The 24,413-nt window shown below is 43.5% G+C and overlaps 1 protein-coding gene across 1 annotated transcript; it reads right to left on the bottom strand.

Moving 5' to 3' along the window:
* Positions 1-1,601: 1,601 nt before the first annotated feature.
* On the bottom strand, positions 1,602-23,311 carry LOC105395848 (rapamycin-insensitive companion of mTOR). The gene is made up of 26 exons (XM_048629073.1): positions 23,086-23,311; positions 22,667-22,952; positions 21,919-22,050; positions 20,993-21,219; positions 19,407-19,629; positions 15,573-15,726; positions 14,952-15,056; positions 14,143-14,268; positions 13,189-13,845; positions 12,622-12,807; positions 12,029-12,237; positions 11,323-11,701; positions 10,708-10,931; positions 10,261-10,399; positions 8,563-8,684; positions 8,022-8,164; positions 6,781-7,300; positions 6,320-6,420; positions 5,388-5,478; positions 4,866-5,009; positions 4,272-4,443; positions 3,805-3,950; positions 3,488-3,594; positions 2,986-3,093; positions 2,403-2,527; positions 1,602-1,887 (listed from the first exon to the last, which is right to left on the bottom strand). The coding sequence occupies exons 1-26, from the start codon at positions 23,120-23,122 to the stop codon at positions 1,669-1,671; spliced, it is 5,082 nt and encodes a 1,693-aa protein (XP_048485030.1). The 5' UTR covers positions 23,123-23,311; the 3' UTR covers positions 1,602-1,668.
* Positions 23,312-24,413: the final 1,102 nt, after the last annotated feature.

The raw sequence follows: 24,413 nt of genomic DNA, 5'->3' as shown, positions 1-24,413 counted from the left end.
GACTGGGTGGGTGTATTGAACTATTGTCATGTACAGGTTGAGATGTAGCCATCAGATATAACTATCTGCAATAAACATCATGAATACAAAAAGATACTTTTGTTACCAAATACTTATTCGAAACACTGTAAGTTACTATCTTTGAGGAACAAATTATCTTATTTTATTAATCCATGCATAATACGCTATCAAGACACTTAGGTATATACTTAAAGTGGCAATTACTAAGGTGAGGCTATCGCTTTAATATAAATAGAGGTAGGGCATTCCACAAATTTCCCTTGATCTCGTATTGGCATTCCAAATATATATCACTTTAATAATTACACGTATTGAAGGTCAAATTCTTACATAAGTATTTTTTTTTACAGAATGCGAATAAAAAGATCTATAATCGTACAATCAATAGCAATATATACAATATTAAAGTCATTCCTGTAGGTTATATTTATAATGAAAGCGTGCAAAACAATCCCATACGGAGAGTCAAATCAAAATCTTTTTTTTTTTCATAAGTACATAACAATTTAAATTTCAGAATAATTTGCTATGTATCTAAGATTAATTTGTTACCACGGTAAACAAAAAAACAAGTTTCTAATACAATATACGAGTTTTTAAATATACATAATAATATAAAACCACCGAAAGTAACTTTATCGCTCGGGGGCTTTTCAAAAGCTATAGTTTTTCTTTTCATATCAGCATTTAACATCACGGTGCGTACCAATTTCACATCTTTTGAATTTCGCTAATTTTCGCAAACATTCTAAAAGATTATCCCGCGTGTTTCTTTACAATGAACACAACATTTACTGGGACCACGCGACTGTTAGAGATTCAAACACTCCTTATTGCAGTTAATCAATATCGGTATTAAAACTATAGCGAAACTTAACAGTACAAGATGTATAACAATACTCAAAGAAAAACCAACAATAACGATACTATGGTGGGTTAGGTTAAATTAAGTGGTTACAATAATCGTGCACTCAGGATTGTGCAATAAATAATGTAATAAAACCGAATATAACAGGATTTTACCTAATTTTATATTACATGTGTCTATGTAACTAACATTCGTATTTTATAAACCAGACTAGTTACAATTTTGGTCAAACCTACCAATTTAAAGATCCACACTGTTTTAGAAGCAAGTTTATACCAAAAGCCTGCTAATCTGGTTTACAAAACACAATTCGGCAGCGATTGAGTTAGCGTGAACTAAGTCTAACTGTTCTCGGCAGTATCTTCATGAGGTAGCCGAAGGTCTTAGAAACATTCTCAAGGAACCGTCTAGCTTATATCATCTAATTCGTAAGGCTCAAAGTACTTATAGTTTAGGCCAATTTAATGAAACGAATTAGTTCAAAGTGGGGATACAATACTCACGATCACACTGGTCGTTGAAACACCAAAACTTCTAGCATCTATGGCATGTACCAAACTAAATACAGCAAACATTATTTGCTTTAAGCCAAAATCATAATACGACCCGTGTGTCTACAGTTTATGAGCATTTAGAATATAATTTACACTTGATGAAATCCACACAAAATAACATCAAAAGTACTAACTACTGACAAGTAGGTAGGTATATTCTAATTGCTAACAAACTGTACCTAAACACTGACCTCCACTTTGAACGGCCAACACCATCAATAAACGCTAAACGACGGCGGGCGGCGTCTTATACCTCGCCAATATCTCGGGCGGCTCTTGCTTGAAGCAGTCGAAGGATACTTCTAGAAACAGCTCCTGAAGGAACCGTCGCGCACACATCATGTAGGTGCCGGTGGCCAACAGTTGGCACACGTCGGAATAGACGCACGGGTTGCGGAATACTTCTGGGTGACGCTGCTTGAGCGAGATGAGGGCTGGACGCGCCTGGAATGTAAGGGGAGTTTGGTAGAGACATGTGATGTAGATTAGAAATGTACCATGTGTATTGTGTAACGGGATCGGATGAAGGTAAGATAAATATGGCAAGACAGAGATCAGTTATTCAGTAAATTTTCTGCCATAGACGAAAGTGAGGATGAGAACGTAATAAAGTATGGTGATGAGATGTTATTGGTATTCAGTGAGTAGTTCCATCGACGTTTGTAGCGCTAGCGTAGTGTTTTCCTTTGGTTTTGCTTTCGTCTAGGAATTCTAGGGCGGAATTTATAATTTTGAATCTCGATAAGTAAAAAAATGAGGCACAGCAATGGCGGCGACATGAGCGTAGGTGCGACGTGATTGACGCTCGGCGGCGGACTGACTTACTTTGAGTGAATGTGTGTGTGGCGGGTTCGTCGTAACAATGAAACTGACTTACTTTGGGTGCCTCACGTTAGCAAGATTCCTTCCGTCTTTTTTCTACTTCCAAGTTTGTTTATATAATATTATGTTGTATATACCTGTCGATGGTGTATGGGGTTGGCCATGTAGTGCGCGTGCGCCAGCAGCTCGGCGTGGGCGGCGGGGCGCTCCGGCGGCGGGCTGCGCGGCGCCTCCAGCGACGCACCGGGGCTGCCCACCGGGTCTGAGGGAATTATTGTGAGGACTTTAGTCGTTTTCGTAGGTATCTTGTATTTTATCTTGCATGAACTTAGTTTATCTATCAACTGAATTTTAGTCATCTCTGGAATACGTCTCTGCAATGGTTCTTTTCAATACAAACTCATTTCACTGTACCTATGTATTTTCATTGAATTTTCTATGTATTATTAACCGCAGTTAATAGTGGTGCTAGAGCCTTTCTGTGCATGAACAGGATGCGGGGACCGAGCGGTCCTGTACCTTCTGAACATAGACAATTATGTACACAGTGGGTATACGGTGCGGATATGTGGTAGATTCTAGTGTACCCATTCCAAAACGCAACTTATCACATGAGTACAAATATAAATGCGGGTGACTCGTTTGGAAGTCACTTCTCATTTCGGGATTACAGTTCGAGTATACATATAAATAATATAATTATAGTACTTATGTACTCACTGAAGAACGCGAGCCGCAGCTCGTGCGTGGAGGCGGGGCGCGGGCGCGCGCACGCCACGCAGCCGCTGGCCGAGTGCCGCCAGCTGCGCGGCCCGCATTCTGAACCCTCTGTGGATAGATGTAAGGTTTAAATTAGTGGAAAATTGAGGAACGACGGCCATGCGAAGTGAGCGCCAGGCGTGGAGAAAGATAGTTTCAATTTATTGACAGGGCAGTCAGGGGCCCATGCCTGAATATTGCGGACTGTGGGAAGCTGCCTACAATTTTACTTTTTGCAACACTTGTTTAAAGTCGACTGGGTCCGTCCGCGAACAGTTGGTAGCCTAGCAGTATTTTGGGCTTTGTCATACTAGCGGCTCGTACATACGACGCTCGGAGTGCTTACAACGGAGCGGGAGCGCAGCGAAAACGTTGCGGTCGCTCGTATGACGCTAAGTATGATAAGACCATAAGATGTCACGATTATCAACAGTGGGTACTTAATCTAGTAAATATTATTTACCTTTACTATGCGGGTAGGCGGCGGGCGGCTCGGCGTGCTTGCCGGCGTCCAGCAGGAACGACGAGTCCGCCGCGAAGCTGTCCAGCATCGAGTCCTCGCTCTCTCCTCTGGAATACGGAGAGGTTGGTGGTTAGGTGTGAGTTGATGTGAATGGAAGAGTGCTGTTTAAACGAAATGTAATCCAAAATAGTGTATGAAGTACATGACTTATATAGCCTTGCGATTTAAGCTTCTATAACCTGTTTTTTTAATCTCAGATACTAAATTAACAGTTTCTGAACGGTTCATTAATAGGGCCTACTATAACTACAGCTGACCTCGGGAACAAGTCGACGATATTGGCCGGCAGACAGACGCCGATGTAGCAGGTGTGCTCGCCGGGCGCCTGCACGCGCGCGGGGCGGCGCTCGGCGCGCGGCGGCGGCGACTGCCGCGAGCTGCCAGTGTGTCCACACGATATCCACTAGGGCTACTCACCATGGTGAAAGAATTGACCAGTTACCTAGATTAGCGCGTCTATACATAAGACAGTAACTGCGCCATTTTCGTCGCATTTAAATGGCATTTTAGCTACGTCGAAAGTTACTACAGCCTTGCAATTTAAGCTTCTATAGTCTGCTTTTTAATCTTAGATACTAAATTGACAGTTTCTGAACGGTTCATTAACAGTCGATTAAGTGACGTTCTATTGGCGGGATAATCGACTGTTGATGAACCGTTCAGAATCTGACAATTTAGTATCTGACATACAAAACAGACTTTAATAGGGACTAATAACTCCTACTGACCTCGGGAACAAGTCGACGATATTGGCCGGCAGACAGACGCCGATGTAGCAGGTGTGCTCGCCGGGCGCCTGCACGCGCGCGGGGCGGCGCTCGGCGCGCGGCGGCGGCGACTGCCGCGAGCTGCCAGTGTCGGTTGAGGATATGGGCTTCCAGTCGTATTCTAGGAGGCTGTGAGGAGGGAAGAGGGGTAGGGTTAATGATTTTCAAATTAAAAGATTCCTGTATAGTGGCTGAAAAAAATGACAATATATGTAGTTTCCTCTATATAAAACCATAGAGGCTTACCAACCAGATGCCTAAAGTCTATTTTTTTTTATCTCAGATACTATATTGACAGATTTTTAACGGTTCATCAACAGTCGATTGCCCCGTCAATAGAACGATATACGTCACTTGAATAGTGGAACAATCAACTGTTGATGAACCGATCAGAATCTGTCAATTTAGTATCTGAGATTAAAAATCAGACTATACATAATGCAAGTTAGGGCAAGGAAATTAGCCTTCTTTATATTAATTTTCAGATTCAGATTTCACTATACGAGGTTGTTGTAACAACACACTTCACACATAATAACCACCCTAATTACCTGAGCTTCGCCATGCGTTCCTTGATGACCTTCCCTCTATCTCTTAAGGACGAGAATGGCTTGGAGCGTCGCGAGGGCTCGAGCATCCAGCTCAGCTCCTCGATGTCGCCCGCGCCGGTGGCCGCGCTCTCGGATAGGTGTGGTCTGGAATATACAAGAATTAGTAAATTATAAGTCTGGAATACGTGGATATTCGATAACTAACTATAATATAGACATCCTAGTTACTAGACCAAGAGTCTAGCCCTAGCCTATAGTGTGTATCAATAACGTGCTAAGGCGAAGTAAACTATTTCTGAATGAAGGATGCTCCTTTAAACATGACCGTACGTGGCGCACAATAACACAATAAAAATAGTTAAAATTTTGCACAATAAAAATAGATTAATAGTTGAATTTCATCTGTATACGTATATTGAAGGTTTCTTGAAAAAATTTGATCTAAGTGTGAAATGGGAAAATATTCGCTGACTGATCATATCAGAAATTCTACTCTTCAATTGGTAAAATTAAAAAACGTACCTTCTGCTCCTGTTCAAAGACTTCAGAGTCGCGTATCCGACCATGTCCTTCTGGCTGGGCGGCGAACTGGCCGCGTCGGGTGCCGTGAAACCTGTAAATACAAACATATTATTATTAAGTATTGTAATGCAGTATAGAAAGAGTATCTGCATCATCATTATTTAACAAACGTTCATTACTGAGCAAGCCTAGCCAAATGGGCAATGCCGCCGTGCCTCATCCAATATGAGGTGAACACTCGATTCTATATTTAAATTTACATATCCAACCGGTAGTTATCCAAATCCGGTAGCATTTGTGTGTCAGCTTGCAAAGAGTTTTTGGTAGCACTTGTTAGCAAAATAATCCATAGTTAAATTACGTAGGGGTGGTTAGATATGTCTATGGCAGTGTGTACAGAATACTCACTGGCGGTGGAGGGGCGGCGGTCGGGGCGGCGCTGCGAGGTTCCCTTCAGTCCGTACAGACTCGACGAGCTCGGGATCGGACTGAGCGTCAGCACACTGTCATGTACATACAGTCACTGTCACAATACTCACTGGCGGTGGAGGGGCGGCGGTCGGGGCGGCGCTGCGAGGTTCCCTTCAGTCCGTACAGACTCGACGAGCTCGGGATCGGACTGAGCGTCAGCACACTGTCATGTACATACAGTCACTGTCACAATACTCACTGGCGGTGGAGGGGCGGCGGTCGGGGCGGCGCTGCGAGGTTCCCTTCAGTCCGTACAGACTCGACGAGCTCGGGATCGGACTGAGCGTCAGCACACTGTCATGTACATACAGTCACTGTCACAATACTCACTGGCGGTGGAGGGGCGGCGGTCGGGGCGGCGCTGCGAGGTTCCCTTCAGTCCGTACAGACTCGACGAGCTCGGGATCGGACTGAGCGTCAGCACACTGTCATGTACATACAGTCACTGTCACAATACTCACTGGCGGTGGAGGGGCGGCGGTCGGGGCGGCGCTGCGAGGTTCCCTTCAGTCCGTACAGACTCGACGAGCTCGGGATCGGACTGAGCGTCAGCACTCTGTCACTGTAACGTATGAGATAAGAGTTATACAGGGTGTGTAATAATGTTTATTTATATGACAACACTACTAAAGTTGCGGTTCTTTGAAGAAAGTTGCATGTGTCGGTTTCACCACGGATTGAAGACGTTCCGCTTGTCATGTCACCGACACGCTAAGAATAAAGAATAATAAACGCCCTTGCCAGTATTAAGTTAATAATAGAGGTGCGTCGGACGTAAGTATGTAAGTAATAGGTAACTAGATGAATGTCACTAGAGGCTCCTTCAAGCTATCTTGCACCCCATAATAAGCGTGTATATTAATATAGTAAAATAAATAAAATACTATATGATAAATTCCATTTAGAAAAATAAAATACTCACGGAAACACATATCGAATCCCCAGCACAGAATCACAGCTGCTGACCCCACTCGTACTAGATTCACTAGTATTCCTCACCCTCCCTTCATGATGGTGATCTAGCGAGTTAATCCTTCCCACCAACCGACTATCAACCGGCCTTTCGTAACTCGAATAATCACGCAAAATGTCTAACGTACGCGATTCCGTCAACGCTTTCTCGTGCGCATTCGAATACCCCTGCATCGGAAGCGTATGCGACTTCCGTTTATCGATTTCTCGATACCTCGCGTCGACTGTATCGTGGTCTTTTCTATCTGTGTATTTGTTTGAGTGTTTCGTTTGGTCGGAGTGGAGGCTTTCCGCGATGCTTTGGTCGGAATGCTCGCTGATCGTGTGGTCGGGGTCGAAGCGAGGCACATAGCGGCGGCCCGGGGAGGTTATCAGGTGGTGTAGGTTGCCGGATCCGTTGTTTGTTGGATAGTTCTCTTCTTCGATGATCGGGAATTGATCGTGTCTCGTGTGACGCACGCACAGCCAGCCTGGAAGGAAATTTAAGGGTTATTGCAGAAGTTATAAAATGTATGACGTATTTGTTTCGGTGATATGGATGATAAGGCGAGCTTTCACGCAAAAACAGCTAGACCAAAATTCAAAAAACTTAGCATGCAGACACCTTCTGTGCTACCACAAAAACTTTAGATACTGTTTATTTAGTGTTTAGAAAGAAATTTGATAGATTTTGTATGCGTTTGACAGCGCTAAACATCTGTTAAATACTGTCTAAGTTTTTGTGGTAAGAGACCCCTGATATCTTAGTTAGACAAACCCACCGACTACAAGTGGTATTGTTCACCGCGCAATACTTCGCCAGCCGCACTGCTCACACCGACACAGACAGCTGTGTGTCCGACACAACGTATAACCGCACTCACCCAGCTGGAGCAGGCTGTCGGCGCCGGCGCGCGTGCCGCCCAGCAGCCCCAGCGCGTACAGCGCGGTGGCGCGCACCGAGTACACCGAGCTGTGCTGAGCCAGCCGCACTGTGAGCACCGACACAGACAGCTGTGTGTCCGACACAACGTATAACCGCACTCACCCAGCTGGAGCAGGCTGTCGGCGCCGGCGCGCGTGCCGCCCAGCAGCCCCAGCGCGTACAGCGCGGTGGCGCGCACCGAGTACACCGAGCTGTGCTGAGCCAGCCGCACTGTGAGCACCGACACAGACAGCTGTGTGTCCGACACAACGTATAACCGCACTCACCCAGCTGGAGCAGGCTGTCGGCGCCGGCGCGCGTGCCGCCCAGCAGCCCCAGCGCGTACAGCGCGGTGGCGCGCACCGAGTACACCGAGCTGTGCTGAGCCAGCCGCACTGTTAGCACGGGGATGGAGTCGCCGGGGCTGCCGCTGGAAGGAGGAGATTGGGGTTAATATACGGAATAAGTAGGGAAGGTTGTAAAGTGATGGAAAATATGAAGAGTTTCCAATAGTACGAGAAAATGCCAGAATAGCGTCCTTGAGGAACATTATTGGGTTAAAATTCTGTAAAATCCATAAGCAGTCCTTTTAAAAAGTGAGAAATATAATATAAAAACGATAAACACGAATGGATGAGGAAAAACGGGTCATTATCATCAGAAAAACTTAATAGGAAAGAATGGCAAAGGTCAGATTAGACACACGATATTGCAAATTTTCAACTTTTTCATTACCTTTTCTTGAATCTGAACTTATATACGATGCTCAATGAAGGTATCTGGGGGCACGGCCGTACCATCTTTTAATAAAATTTACAATGTTCCTACCTGGACAGCTGCAAGAGGTTGTTGAACCCCTGGGCGGTGCGCGCCGTGTTGCCGCACGCCCACAGCGCCGCCTTCAGCTCCATGATCTCTTGTTCCGAGCCGCAGCGACCCTCCTTCAGTATCTGTAACGAAAATGTTGTGTTAAGGCTTTGTCAAAAAGAAAGCGTTACTTGACGCCGCGCTATGACGCTAAGTACAACACCTCTTAGCTTCATAGCGCTGGCGCTCTTTTAAATAAACACAAGAGACCCAAAAGTGTTATTTTCATTATAGTTCTAAACACCATGAGATATGAGACTGGTTGCAAGGCAAAAACTGCCTTAGGAACGATGATCGATGATCTTATACATCGTTAGCTTTAACGAAGTATAAGAGGATCTTTAGCTTTAGTGCGATGCGATGATTCTTGCACTCGATTGGCCTAATATATTCATTCCAGCCAATGTTGTGTATGCTGCACGCATGGGAAATCAGATTGTTGAGTGTGATTGGCTGTATTACACTTATGCTACTTAGGTTCAAAAATTGGGAACACCCAAATATTCCGAAAAACTTTTTTCCGAATTTGATAACCCCGAATATGCAATTTACGAAATATTGCAATACCGATTTTTTTAAATACCGAAAATTATAATTTCGAATATTATAATAACGAATATTGTTATTACGATTGTTAAATATACGAATGTTAAAAAATACGATTACTTAAATATACGAAAAATAAAATACCGATTTATTATAATCACGAAAAAGTCAAATCCCGATCGGAAATATGATAATTCGTGATTTTGACAAAAAAACATAAACGTCTTTAAAACTTTAGAACCAAAACCAAAAGATAGGTGCGACGACGAGCAAAGCGAGGAGGAGCGTGTTAGGTGCACATAGATATCGAAAAACAAAGCGGAGCGCAGCGAAGCGGAGCGGAGCGTTTCAAATATAGAGCAAAACAATTGCTAGGATTTTTATGGTGTTAAACTTAAAAACCTTAGGACCTAAACCTAAAGATAGGTGCGACGACGAGCAAAGCGAGGAGGAGCGTGTTAGGTGCACATAGATATCGAAAAACAAAGCGGAGCGCAGCGAAGCGGAGCGGAGCGTTTCAAATATAGAGCAAAACAATTGCTAGGATTTTTATGGTGTTTAAACTTAAAAACCTTAGGACCTAAACCTAAAGATAGGTGCGACGACGAGCAAAGCGAGGAGGAGCGTGTTAGGTGCACATAGATATCGAAAAACAAAGCGGAGCGCAGCGAAGCGGAGCGGAGCGTTTCACATAATATAGCTTAAAAAATATTGTTTTTATACGCATGATGCTGCATTATTCATGTAACCATTTCTTGTTAACTAAGAAACATTCGGGAATTTGTATTTTCGGAATATTAAAATTTCGGGATTCGTAATTTTAACAATTCGATACAATAAAAAATCGTACTTTTGAAACATCGAAATAATAATATTCGGAAAATTGACTTTCGTCATTTTAATAAATGTGTTGTTTGAAATTTCGTTCATAAACTATTCGTGATTTTCGTTATTCGGAAACTTTAAATTCGGGATTGTGAATTATTCGGAACTATGAAATTCGAAATTTAAAAATCGTTATTTTCATATTCGTAAAAAAGTAATTCGGAATTATGTAGTGTACCCTCAAAAATTAGCTTCGTTAAAGTTATTTAGTCTATGGTTTGTTAATACCTGGAGAGTGGCGGGGCGGGGGCGCGCGGCGGGGGCGGCGTGCAGGTGCGGGGGCGGGGGCGCGGAGGGGCGCTCGGCTCCTCGACTGCCCCATAGTGTTAGCGCTCGGTGGATCATCGACTCCACTAGACGCACGTATCTGTTGAGGATACCCTTGGAGATTAATACAAAGTACACTTGATAAAAACTTTAAAAACGTGAAAGGTGTCTCGGCGCACTATGGCATTCGGCCGCTATTCGAGAACGAATACGCACATAACATTCGTTAAATAATACAACTATATGGCGCAGATAGCCGCGACACTGGTCAAAATACCTCCCTGCTATAATGAAAGCTGGAATACATTTTGACAGCAGACGCAACGAAACATGCAGGATTTACAATTTCATCAACTATCGTATTAATACATTTTAAACCTTCAAACATAGTATCATCAAACTACTCACCGATAATTATAAAACTTGTCCCAATAGTCCATATGTCTATTCAGAAACTCTGCCCCCTGCGCGTCAGGGTTGTCCCCTAGAGAGGACACCTCCAGATGTAGCCACAGCAGGTACCCTCTGTCACCCGCTACGGAGAAGTCGATCGAATACGGGTCCGTGTCTCGGTCGAGACGGCAGTTCTTACCCACCACGTCCTTCATGGATATCAGCTTTTCTAGGTATGTCTGTGGATAGATGGTTACGAGTTATTGGGGATGTGAAGAGATGGAGTTTAATGTCGGCTCAATGTGTACGGAGCCCATTGCCATCCTTTTGGCAAAAACAAGACCAAATAATAATAATAAATTGGGGGGTTCTAGTAACTGTATAGCCCGGCTAGGTATGGATCCCGGACCCTAGGATTTATTATCCGATCGCAAATGAAGAATATGATTAATAGGAGTGATGGAGGCATTAAGAGCTGCTGCCCTAAAGGAAGGCCAGAGTGATCTAGTTATTCCAACAATGGAAAAGATCTATCTCGCAGACTAATACATAATATTATTCTTAGGGTAAGTTCTATTTATAACATTTGTTTATTAGTTGATGACACATAAAAATGAAAACCAAACTCACCGACACATTGCAAGCCTCCTCCAATATAGTCAATGCGCATTTGACCACCTCTTTCGACTCATCCTTGATCTGCCCCACCAACATCTGCAGTATCCACGTATCCATATCGACCCCGGGTTCATCTTTCGAACACTTCGCTTGGTCTTGTAAACCGCTCTTCCTCAATTTCATCTTTTTACGGACCAACTCTCTGGATTTCTGAGAGGCCCGTAGTAGGACGTTTAGGAAGCGAGTGGTGTAGAGTCTTGAGGCTTGGTTGTTGCATGTCAGGGTCTTGGCTAAGATGTCTCGTGGGTAGGAGTCGATGGTGTAGTCCAGACTTGAGATGACAAGCTTTACGTAACAGCTGTGATGCGTTTTCGTTGATAGCTCTAGTAGGCTGTAACAAAAGGGTCGTGTTAGATTGTTTTAGATTCATGGTGGCTTCTTAAAGAGGTAGGTCTTTTTCACTTTGTCTGTGTAAAGACTTCTAGGAGTTCCCGGTCTAATGGAGGCTCCTTTTTCGTGAATCAATTTCCTCATCCCGTTACATAAGCGGAAGTAGCAAAGAGTATTGCTTGACAGGCCTCTTACTAAGGACGAGTGACGACTTGCGAGAGGTATGCTCCCACGAACAGGAAGTACGTCTGGCACATCGTGTTGCTCACGTGTCGCTGTTGACACTACACGTGACACTGGCAGAGTTGACAGCTGTCGCGGTACATACTTGCGGTACAGCGTGGACTGGTGCAGCAGGCGCAGGCCGGCGCGCGAGTGGCACAGCTGTCCCACGAACAGGAAGTACGTCTGGCACATCGTGTTGCTCATGTGTTGCGGGCTGAACAGACACTCGTGGGCCGCTCGGCCCGTGTCTATTGAGACGATTTGCTTGGACACGTCGCTGAATAAGTCTTCGAGGAGGCGTTGGCTGTCCGCCTGTGGAGGGTTTTGGTGGTTAGTTTTACAATAGTAGTGAGATAGTGGTGGCAATAACGGTCGAAATTAAAGATTCGATTCGAGATTAGAGTTCATTAATTTATTTACTCTTCTCGCGTGGGAGAATGTACACAGACCAGCATTGCTACTAAATTTTGAAGCATGATGGCGGGTTTCTTGCAAAGAAGCATAAACGTAATTTTTGGCAATCAACACTACATAAATACACTACGTACGAGTAAATAATGCAAACAGTCTCAAAATTTTTTTTGCGAAACAGTTTTTAGTAAAATTTATGAGATAGCCAATAGGGACTATTAGTAGCTAGATAAGCTAATGTCAGGGAAGAAAACTCTAATAACATCAACCCGCCCTAATACTCACATCATTCCGACTAAGCAACCTCCTAATCAGCTGGCAGGCGGCCCGGGCGGCCGTGTGCCCGTGTCCGGCCGCGGACAACTCGCCGTGAGAGTACTTGTTGGACGAGGGACGCAGGTAGCTGATGACGCGAGCCGCCCACGCCTTGTGCCCGCTGTCGTTTAGGTTCAGGATTGGCGTGTCGTGCTCCTGTTTGGGGTGGAATTTTAGATTTATTGGTGTCGGTGGAATAATGGACAAATGACGGTGTTGACAGATGTCGAGTTAGGAAAAATTGACATATGACGGTAAGACTATTAAGAGTGAAGCACTGAGGGACGATTGAGTGTCTTGATAACTGTTTAGCTTCAGAATTTGTGTGTTGTGCTCCTGTTTGGGGTGGAATTAGGCTTTATTGTAGTTTCAGAGATTTCCAGGCAAACAAGTGGTTAAAGGCTTTTGAAAGCTTTACCCTGTGAAATCAGATACAATGGAAAATATATTGTGTGTGGTGCAAATAAAAGCATGACACTTAATAATTTTACCAAGGGTAAAACAGTGCAATGTTTCCGAAACCTCATATTAACATACCTTGAGAATAGTCCTAATAATCTCCCAGTTCCATTGATTTCCGTCCTTATTCTGCATCACGAGTGAACACCGGATCAAACTATCACTCTCCGTCTCAAACAAACTGAAGAACTTGCTCGACTTAGTCACTTTGCTCACCGCGGCACTAGTTCTAGAACTCACACTTTTACTCTTCACTAACGCACTAACGTTCCTATTGCTCACGTCAGCCCGCGATCCTACACTATGTCTCTTCGGCTCGCTTTCGTGATCAGACTCGTTCAGCAACTCTATACTGTTCTCTTTGTACAACGCTTTAGGAGTTGCCATACTCGCGTTGTCCTTTTCTTTCTTGCTTTTGGACGTATCTTCCGTCTTCTCTTTGAATTCTCCGCTGCAGTATTGGATTATATGGTCTAGGAACAGGCTGTTTGTGGCCGGTCGTGCTTCTAGCATCGTGTGTAGTCTTTTTAGGGCAGCAATGGCGGCTAAAGCTTGTGGTTTTCCCGCCGCAGCTTGCGCTATGAGGGAGGGTAGTGGAGGGGTGATGTTGCATATCTGCGGCGGTAGTAGCGTGTGGATTAAGTGCAACAGTTGTCCTAAAAGGACCGTCGCTCGGACTGATATGAAGGTGTCGCTTGTCACTATCACTTCGGCTAAACCGTCGAGGAGGCCGGCCTGCGAAAAATAAATGTTAGATTGTTACTGGTGGTATGTAACGAAATGAATGCTGAATAAGCTAAGTAACTAAAGTAACAATATGAAAATGGCGCACGACCCTATTCATAGCCTGTCAATACTCCGTCCTTCTCTCATTGTAACATATTCAAGAGCATTTCATACTCCTGTAGATGGCTCTTTTGGCTTAAATTTAACTTTGGAATAAAGCTAGGTGTTGTATTGTGAAACTATTTGATACATTCGCTATTTACGTTGACTATCAAAAGATGATAATATGATGAAAATTTACATTACCTCTAAGAAGCACTGCAGCAACAAGGCCAGATGTATCTCGGTGATGTCGGGCCCGGTCGCGCTGAGGTGCGGCAAGATGGCCGTCCCTTCCGCCGCCACGAAGCCCTCGCTCAGACGCCACGAGTCCTGCAGATTGAAGAAGTGGTTAGTCAAATCTAATTTGGCCCTAGGATATATGGATGCCACCTTGTTTTGTATTTAACCCCTTGAGTTGAAGGCAAAACCAATGAAATAATTTAAGAGTGCAGCAGACGATGTGATGCAATGCCATCACTACATCAGGTTTCTATGCATTTCTATGAGTTTCATTCAAAGTCAAATATTTATTCATCGTAAAACAAATATAATTTTTTTTGATGAACGTCAATTTTTACAAACTACTCTGCGTTCGGATAAGAGGGGGGTGCATCGCATTTCAATACTCATTCGTTTTTTGCATTCATAAGATTTTGGGTGTTCAATACATAAAATCCCTACTTTCTCCGTTGCCTTCAGCAGATACCCAAAGCAAATGCAAGGTACTATTTGTACAACAAATTACCACATTGCTTCAGCTGTACTTGATCTATGGCGCTTAGAAACTTTTATGTATGAGAGCAAAAATATCTGTGCATCATATTTTTATGAATAAAGAGATAGACCCCAGTCTCTGCTGCATAAGGGACTACCGCTATCGACGTAGATAAACGTCACTATATCGTGATTCGCCGTAAATACGCCGCTGTGATATGTGGAATGCACATCAAACAAGTTTATCCACGTCCATAACGAACCCGAACGCGTGGCCTAAGATATATTACGACACTGACCTGGAAGTCGGACGGGTCGACGGCGGCGAGCGCGACGGAGATCTCGTCCGTCCACTCCGGCTGCGGCAGCCCCAGCAGCTCGTACAGCAGCTCCAGGATCGCTTTCTGCAATATTCATCATCATCAGCATGTCATGAGGTAGCCGGTAGGAGTTAGATAAGCATAGCCCGGGGGCAAGACGCGCAAAACAAAACGTTACGAGTACAATAATATTGAATAGTCTGCTCTCGACTGCTGCGAGAGGTGAGCGAGCACGCTCGATTTTTGTCACGACTTGTATTGTGTGTCTTGCGCCCCGTGCTAGGTAAACAGGAAGAGACTTGAAGGAGCCCGATATCAAGTAGTGGTTTGTGCCGACAATTTTGGTCTGTAAGGTTGTTTTGAAAAACGTGCGGATTTCACACATTCCAGATGTTAAGAAATCAGCCCGCACACCGTTAATTAGTATCTATCTATCTATCATGGCGAGCTGATTTTCCGCATTTAGCCTCTAAGGTGGGCCATTATGCGTGTAATACCTATGGGTTGACTAGCTATGAAGCCACCCACCGTTAGTTAGTAAATAAACAATCTGTTCCCTGTAATTAGTAAATAAATAATGAATCTGTCCCCTGTACTCACGCGAACCTCGAGCCTGGGCAAGTGCAGCGCGTGCACCACGGCCCGCAGCCCGCCGCCGCTGCACGGGTGGCAGAAGTGCAGTAGACCGGGCCAACTGCGCAACACGCAGAGTAGGGCCAGGCGGGAGCATGTGAACCGCATCTCTCGTTCGTCCCTGGGTAGAAGGGTTATAGTTGAAAAAAATGTAAAAGACTGGCATGTAGTTGGGATGGCAGAAATGAAGCAACACGCTTTGTAAGACTGGATTATTGTGAGTTCTAGGGGTGGCAGAAGTGGAGCAAGCCGGGCCAACTGCGTAATACGCAGAGTAGGGCGAGACGGGAGCACGTGAACCGCATCTCGCGCTCGTCCCTGGGAATAAGGGTCATTTGTCACTTTATAGTACAAATGATTGATTGCTGCGAGCAGGGGCTGAGCTGGACGGTAGCCAGCTAGCGGTTGCCGAGGTCAGGACGGCGTGGCGCACTCTCGTGAAGGCCCTCTGTACCACCGGGGTACCTTAGGATAACAACATTGTTCAAATGATGGTGCGAGTCAATTTTGTATACAAGTTTACACTTTACAGAGCGCTGCAGCCGGCAGCCAGCAGATCATTCTTATAAGGGAAATACATTGTTAGAAATTAAAATGACTGCAGTCGCCAACTAAATAATTGAAAATTAATCATCCTCATAACATGCACTCACCTGCTACTATCACTAGTGTTCGCTCTAAAGTGGAAGTCGCAGTCTGGCGATCCTACGCGCATGAGGTGAGTCCAGTGTGTGTAGTAATGCACCGCATAGGGCTTCGGCCATGCTTGGGTTGGCACACCCAGATAATATACTAAGATAAATGATAACATTCCTACCTATAGCTACATAGATCAGTAAAAAAACTCACCTGCTACTACCACTAGTGTTCGCTCTAAAGTGGAAGTCACATACATACGCGGGGTGGCTCATTCACCCAGATAACATAGATAAATTATAAAATTCCACCTATAGGCACATAAAGAAGTCACAAAACTCACCGGCTACTATCACTAGTATTAGCTCTGAAGTGGAAGTCGCAGTACGGCGCACACAACGGCCGGAGGTCCAGTCTGGCGATCCTGCGCGCATGAGGTGAGTCTAGTGTGTGCAGTAATGCGCCGCATAGAGCCTCGGCCATGCTTGGGTTGACACACCGAGATAACGTACGTAAATGATGACATTTCTACCTATAGCTACCTATATCACACTTTACCCTATTTATGTCTCTTAGTCCATCCATCAAGAGATCGCTATAAGCGATAAGACCGCCTTTTGAACCCTAGTTAAGTGTTTATATGTGAAATTATTTATTATTTCTTGGTGTACAAATAAAGATTACTCTATCTATCTACATACACATGAACAAGTCACAAAACTCACCTGCTACTATCACTAGTATTAGCCCTAAAGTGGAAGTCGCAGTACGGCGCACACAACGGCCGGAGGTCCAGTCTGGCGATCCTGCGCGCATGAGGTGAGTCCAGTGTGTGCAGTACCTAATGCGCCGCATAGAGCCTCGGCCATGCTTGGTTTGGCACACCCAGATAACATAGAGACATTATAACATTCCTACCTATAGCTACATAATCAAGTCACAACACTCACCTGCTACTATCACTAGTATTAGCTCTAAAGTGGAAGTCGCAGTACGGCGCGCACAGCGGCCTTAAGTCCAGTCTGGCGATCCTACGAGCATGAGGTGAGTCCACTGTGTGCAGTAATGCACCGCATAGAGCCTCGGCCATGCTTGGGTTGGCACACCAAGATAATATACTTAGATAAATGATAACATTCCTACCTATAGCTATGTACCTACCTAACGCAAGGTGCAATTTTATGAGTGATCCACCCAAATGAAGGCTCATTTTCCCACCATACTTAACAAAATTGAGCAAAGAGCATATTCAATAAGATTATTAAAAGATGGTGGTGTTACCCCTAGGTGGATCACTAATAAAACTCTGCCCTACTAATTTACCTACTTATGGACTAATGAATTACATAACAATATTCACCTGCTACTATCACTAGTATTAGCTCTAAAGTGGAAGTCGCAGTACGGAGCACACAGCTGCCGGGGGTCCAGTCTGGCGATCCTGCGCGCATGAGGTGAGTCCAGTGTATGCAGTAATGCACCGCATAGAGCCTCGGCCATGCTTGGGTTGGCACACCCAGATAACATAGATATATTATAACATTCCTACCTGTAGCTATGTATCTACACTTAAACAAGTCACAAAACTCACCGGCTACTATCACTAGTATTAGCTCTAAAGTGGAAGTCGCAGTACGGAGCACACAATGGCCGGAGGTCCAGTCTGGCGATCCTGCGCGCATGAGGTGAGTCCAGTGTGTGCAGTAATGCGCCGCATAGAGCCTCGGCCATGCTTGGGTTGGCACACCCAGATAACATAGAAAACTGATAACCGCCCTACCTATAGCTACATACTCACACTGTCACTGTCACTATTTATATCTCTTTTAGTCCATCCATCCAAAGAGATCGCTATAAGCGATAAGACCGCCTTTTGAACCCTAGTTTATATGTGAAATTATTAATTATTTCTTGGTGTACAAATAAAGAGTACTCTATCTATCTACATACACATGAACAAGTGACAAAACTCACCTGCTACTATCACTAGTATTAGCTCTAAAGTGGAAGTCGCAGTACGGTGCACAAAGCGGCCGGAGGTCCAGTCTGGCGATCCTGCGCGCGTGAGGTGAGTCTAGTGTGTGCAGTAATGCACCGCATAGGGCCTCGGCCATGCTTGGGTTGGCACACCCAGATACCGTAGATAACTGACAAAATGCCACCCTACCTATACAAAACTACACATAAACAAGTCACAAAACTCACCTGCTACTATCACTAGTGTTCGCTCTGAAGTAGAAGTCGCAGTACGGCGCACACAACGGCCGGAGGTCCAGTCTGGCGATCCTGCGCGCATGAGGTGAGTCTAGTGTGTGCAGTAATGCGCCGCATAGAGCCTCGGCCATGCTTGGTTTGGCACACTCACCCAGATAACGTAGATAAATGATAACATTCCTACCTATATAGCTATGTAGAAACACATAATCAAGTTACAAAACTCATCGGCTACTATCACTAGTGTTCGCTCTAGTGCTCGCCTCCGCACTCACCCACATACCGTGGATAACATACAAAATGCCACACTACCTATACAAAACTACACATAAACAAGTAAAAAAAACTCACCTGCTACTATCGCTAGTGTTCGCTCTAAAGTGGAAGTCACATAAATACGCGGGGTGGCTCATTCACCCAGATAACATAGATAAATGATAACATTCCATCCTACCTAAGTATAGCTACATACACAATAAACAAGTCACAAAACTTACCTGCTACTATCACTAGTATTAGCTCTAAAGTGGAAGTCATCCAGATACCGTGGAAAACTGATAACCACACTTCCTATAGCTACATACACAATTACACATAATCAAGTCACAAAGCTCACCTGCTACTACTCGTATCACTAGTATTCGCTCTAAAGTGGAAGTCACAGTACGGCGCACACAGCGGCCGGAGGTCCAGTCTGGCGATCCTACGCGCATGAGGTGAGTCCAGTGTGTGCAGTAATGCACCGCATAGAGCCTCGGCCATGCTTGGGGTGGCACACTCAGCCAGATACCGTGGATAACAGATAATATGCCTAGCTACATACACATAACCAAGTCACAAAAATCACCTGCTTACTATCACTAGTGTTCGTTCTAAAGTCACTCACCTAGATCCCATGGAAAACTGATAACCCCCGTACCTATAGCTAAACAAACAAGTCACAACACTCACCTGCTACTATCACTAGTATTAGCTCTAAAGTGGAAGTCGCAGTACGGCGCACACAGCGGCCTCAAGTCCAGTCTGGCGATCCTGCGCGCATGAGGCGAGTCCAATGTATGCAATAATGCACCGCACAGAGCCTCGGCCATACGCGGGGTGGCGCACTCGCCGAGGAAGCGAGTGATGGCGTTTATGCCCCCGCATGAGACGAGCAGGGCTGGCGCTATCACACCTGTGGGGGAATTGAGTTAGGTAAGTGGAGAGTGGTATAATGGTAAGGGATGGTGAAGTATTTGCGGGTTAGCTTAGATAATAATAAATAATAGAAATATGTATTTGTTTGTTTGCCGCCATTTTATTAGTAATGTGACCATAGACTGCATAGAGGATGACCATAAACACATCATTCCTCCACCTTTAATTGTAAAAATAAAATATAACCTAAAAAACTTGTATACAAAAATATCATAGAAAATACTGTATAGAAAAACATGCACCTAATAAAATAACTAGCCACTAGTCCCAACCCTAAAGTCGCGAACAGTCGTGGACGTTCAACCGCCTGATCGCGGCCAGTTATCCGCCGGGCGAGTCCACCGCGGCCGCAGCTGAGTCGCGCACCGCCTCGCGGCACACCGCCTGCTCCCTCCACGCACAGCGAGGGCCTCGGCCTCTGCTGCATACCGCCTGCTGTTGATGACTGCGGAACTTTCCTTCTTAGTGATTCAGCGACCTGGCGCGCCTGTCGCACTCGCCGCCGCCTGCTGATCCACATCCGAAGTCTAGGGAAAGTATGTTGGCCGATTGCTCTTCGGGTATCTTCGCCGGTAGCTGATCGCGCGCCAGTCTCGTGCCTGTCGCTCGGTCCCGCCGCGCCTGCCCCTGCCGTCCTCGAAGTTGCAGCGAACCGCGAGCCTCTCGCCTCGCATCTCTCGCCCACTGCTGCCATTTGAGACTTGCCCACATACTTTATTAATAATTTCGCCCCCCGCCAAATAAACTTATTCACCTTTCACCCGTGGTGCGTAAATTTTATCCGTCCTCGTCGCCATTGAAGTATTTGCGGGTTAGCTTAGATAATAATAAATAATAGAAATATGTATTTGTTTGTTTGCCGCCATTTTATTAGTAATGTGACCATAGACTGCATAGAGGATGACCATAAACACATCAGATGGTTTGGTGTAAAGGGATTGATAATGACAAGATTTTTTGGAGATGTGAGTCCTTTCAGCTTTCATTATAGCCATAGTCTTACACTGCTGGACATAAATCTAAGTCTTCTTCAAAGGAGCGCCACTCCGGAGCAACATTCTGTTTTAACCCTTTTCGTCCAATAATTTTGGCCGGATTTGCGGCTCGACAACACATAATTCAACCCCAACATTAGGTTAGCAACAAGAAATTATCTCAGACTGAAAGATGGGAGTTAAATCCATTGCATAGAACAGTAGGCTAACTTGCAAGAAACATTTTAACGTAGGTAGGTATTTAAATCTATGACTTTTTTGCTCTGACACTATACTGTCAAAGCAAGCGAGCAATATATTATAATTTAATACATTTAAATGTTTCGTGCAAACCACCGATCTTACCGATCTCGGCCAGCGTGGCGACGGCCGGCCTGGCCAGGCGGTCCCCCGAGCCGTCCCCCGCGCTGCCCGCGCGCGCTATAGCCACGAGGCACCGCAGCAGCCCCGGCTCCACGTATGCTGCGCGGTGACGCCGGGAACTCTCCAGCCCGGCCACGGCTATGACGCGGCGTACTACGCGTAGGGCTTGCGCCCGCTCTTCTTCGTTTGATAGCATCAGGTCCATTGATCTGGGAAGTGGAGGTTTTGTTGTTTATTTGTTTACTACTATAGATACACCAATAGCATACATATTATTTCAGTTTTAAAAGATATGTTGAAAGAAGGTCTTACGACTAATACTATATGCCAATTACAGACATATACAACATTATTGTGTTACAATGGAATGTCTTTGTGCACTGTGCTGAAAATGAAAGATTCTTTAAGTTTATTTTTAGTGTGTCGGTGATAAACACTAGAGTATAGTTTTTCATTGTGGTTTAAGGATCAGCCAGTCAGTATAGCTTCAGTGGCTGACCGCCTAAGGTGCACAGGACTTAGGAGAAGAATGAGGGTTGCATGTAATGTCAGCTTTACATTGATATAATTAATAATTTTGTTTATCAGTGGCACATCCTTGTCTTAGCACATCAGTTCACCCGAGTCTGAAGCATTTTTACAAACCATGTAAAAATGCTGTCTTTGACCAGCCAGAGACCTATGCCCTATCCATGCTTATGACATGTTTAATATGATAAATGTTAAGTGCTCTCAACTTTCCTAGACATAGGGTCTGTGCCATTTAAATGGCTTCTGTGATAGAAGTTTATGTATTTAGCAGGCTTAGAACTTTTCTATATCTTGCTCAATATCTATCTTTTCCTCCTCTTTATATTACTTAATAAGTGATGGTTCTCATATATTAAACAAGCTTTATGTAATATTACCTCATGACCAAGTAGGGTATTTTGAGATTGTTGAAGGCTGCAACATCACTTTCAGTCTTTATCAAGTAGCGGAGGACTCGTAGGGCTGCTGCCCTGATCACCACAGATTCATCCACAAGGCTTATGCGGAGACTGAAAATTTCATAAAAGATATTATTTATTTTATACATCCACAGGCGGCAACTAAACTATACTAAGCATATTTTTTAACAATACTGATATTTGTCATGCAAGACTATGGTCTTGTTGCTCCAATTTGCAATGGCTTCATAGGAACTACACTAGGGTTTCTTGTTAAATGTTTAATGTTTTTCAAATACTTAATACTTTCAAAAATAACCAAATCCAATTTACCACATACTTCATTACTTTCTTTTAGAATATTATGACCTCCGGTTTTAAACATTAACATCAACTTAAAAATCCCAAAAGTCATCACAACACTATATTTATGCATTTATAAACAAATTCTTTATTTGATTTGTTACAGTTTACAACATAAACATGAACTAAAGAAATGAGAACAAGGCCACACAAAGTGACTAAAAGAATTCCAATAAAACTAGCAACACACATTGCAGGCTGGATTGAGGCCACACCTATCATTAAATAATCAACCACCAAAACATGGGCTGCTAGCCTGAATCACCTTTTGTTGACAGTGAGATACAACTAGAAGAGAATTAGGCAATTTGGATCATGCAAATAGGCACAAGGTCAATTTACTAATAATAAACACAACACTCACCATGTCATAAACTCTTCATTAGTGAATCCTAGACTACTTCTGTCCTCTTTGCAGAGAAGGGTAACCCAGGCGTTCAGGTAGGAGAGTCTAAAGCTGTCCCGGGAACTGTTCTGAACAGGCCTCGATGTGGTCAACAGCCTCCGTTCAGAAGCCACTGGTTTGATGGCTGGTGATACTTCACTTTGGTTTATCTTCTTCACATAGAGCCCTTGTAAGATTTCTATGATGTTTTGTTCAGGTGTTTTAGTTTTTGTATCTAATTTGAATAAATTTCCAGCATGTTTACCTGCAATATTTTCAAGAAAAACATAAGTTGTTTATCAGATTTCTGGAGACTATTCGGTGATTTATTGAATATATTTTCGTGTAAATACTTGAAAGGGATGGATATAAAGAAGAAATCTTCAAAATAACATTACCTTTCTTACGATTTACCCAATTTTCGATGGTAGCCATTATAACATTTTTACACAACAGTCGATTAAATGTAAGGAACTTATGTTAAAGAAGTGAGGTACGTTAATACATTCTATGAATTACAACACAAACACACAAAAAATTACTTGTTTTTCCTAACGAAATATAAAAAATCATTATTGACAATTTGCCTCAGACATATCAAACTTTGATTGAGGTTATAAAAATGTTGCTATATAAAAAAACATAAATGAATGAATGAAGAAGAGCTTAAGGTTGGGTTTACACGCCACTGCACAGCGTGGTTGAAGTTTTCTCACTCGTTCTTTCCATGCCATGTACCCTATATTCCACTGAAAGGTCGTTTGATGAGAGCACTTAAATCTTTGAAATCTTCTAGCCATCTAGTGAGGAGTAGAGTCCCATAAAATTGAATAATCGGTCTTTGAAGTCGAGAATGTGGATATAGCATTATATTTCATTCATTATTCCATAGACAGAACGTTCTATGTTTCAATAGGGTTGTAGATATGTATGTGCTGTACTTGACATCGATATTTATTCGAGAAAAAATGAGAGACATACTCATGGAAGTAATAATAAAACAGGAATGCGCACTCACCAAAATGATGCTAACAAAAAAAGACCTAACGTATTCACCTTAAGACTTATATTTGAAGTGAAAGAGGCCGCGAGCCGATAGAGAGGGTTACCACAGAGCCCTTCCTCTCTTTCTAACAATTGCCAGGATTTAGTTGTGTAAACTTTAGTAGATTTTGTACGAAGTGAGCTATGCAAAAAAAATATTAAATTAACTCATAGACTACTGTATATCATATCATTTTCAAAAACAAATTTATAATAAATCATTATAAACATGTAATTTTAATGAAATATTTGGTATTTGTATGAATAATAATTTCATAAAAAATATAGGTAGTTTTTCTAAATACTTTACAACAAGACCGAAGTTGTCAAGATGACGGATGACGTTTATATACTGTTGTGAGAGACGTTATGGTTAGGATGACCATTCATTCGTACTTTTGAATCACTTTCCATTAATTAGAACCTGTTTCATTCAACTTTTTGTTTTATTTTATACCTAAGTATCATTAGGTATTATTGTGGCTGTTATCTTATAAGGCTAGTAAAGAGTTATGAGCTGTTGATTTTTTTGGTGATAGATATGAGTATTATAAGATAATAATTATAAGATAATATGGGTATTATAAGATAAATAAAAGAAAAAATATGAGTATAATAAATAAGATAAGATAATAAAGGGTAGCCGCATTAACTTAAAAATCAACTAATAGGTAATAATAGT

The sequence above is a fragment of the Plutella xylostella genome, chromosome 22 (assembly GCF_932276165.1).
Source record: "Plutella xylostella chromosome 22, ilPluXylo3.1, whole genome shotgun sequence".
Taxonomy (NCBI): Eukaryota; Metazoa; Arthropoda; class Insecta; order Lepidoptera; family Plutellidae; genus Plutella; species Plutella xylostella.
The sequence above is the reverse complement of the archived record's forward strand: the minus strand, read 5'-3'. Positions and strand labels throughout refer to the sequence as shown.

Excerpts from the sequence above, each read along its gene's own strand:
- LOC105395848 (XM_048629073.1), bottom strand. The coding sequence starts at position 23,122 with ATGGCTACCATCGAAAATTGGGTAAATCGTAAGAAAG. Across the intron at positions 21,220-21,918 it reads ATACCCTACTTGGTCATGAG|ATCAATGGACCTGATGCTAT; the intron begins GTAATATTACAT and ends TCCACTTCCCAG. Across the intron at positions 2,528-2,985 it reads GCTGCGGCTCGCGTTCTTCA|ACCCGGTGGGCAGCCCCGGT; the intron begins GTGAGTACATAA and ends TAATTCCCTCAG.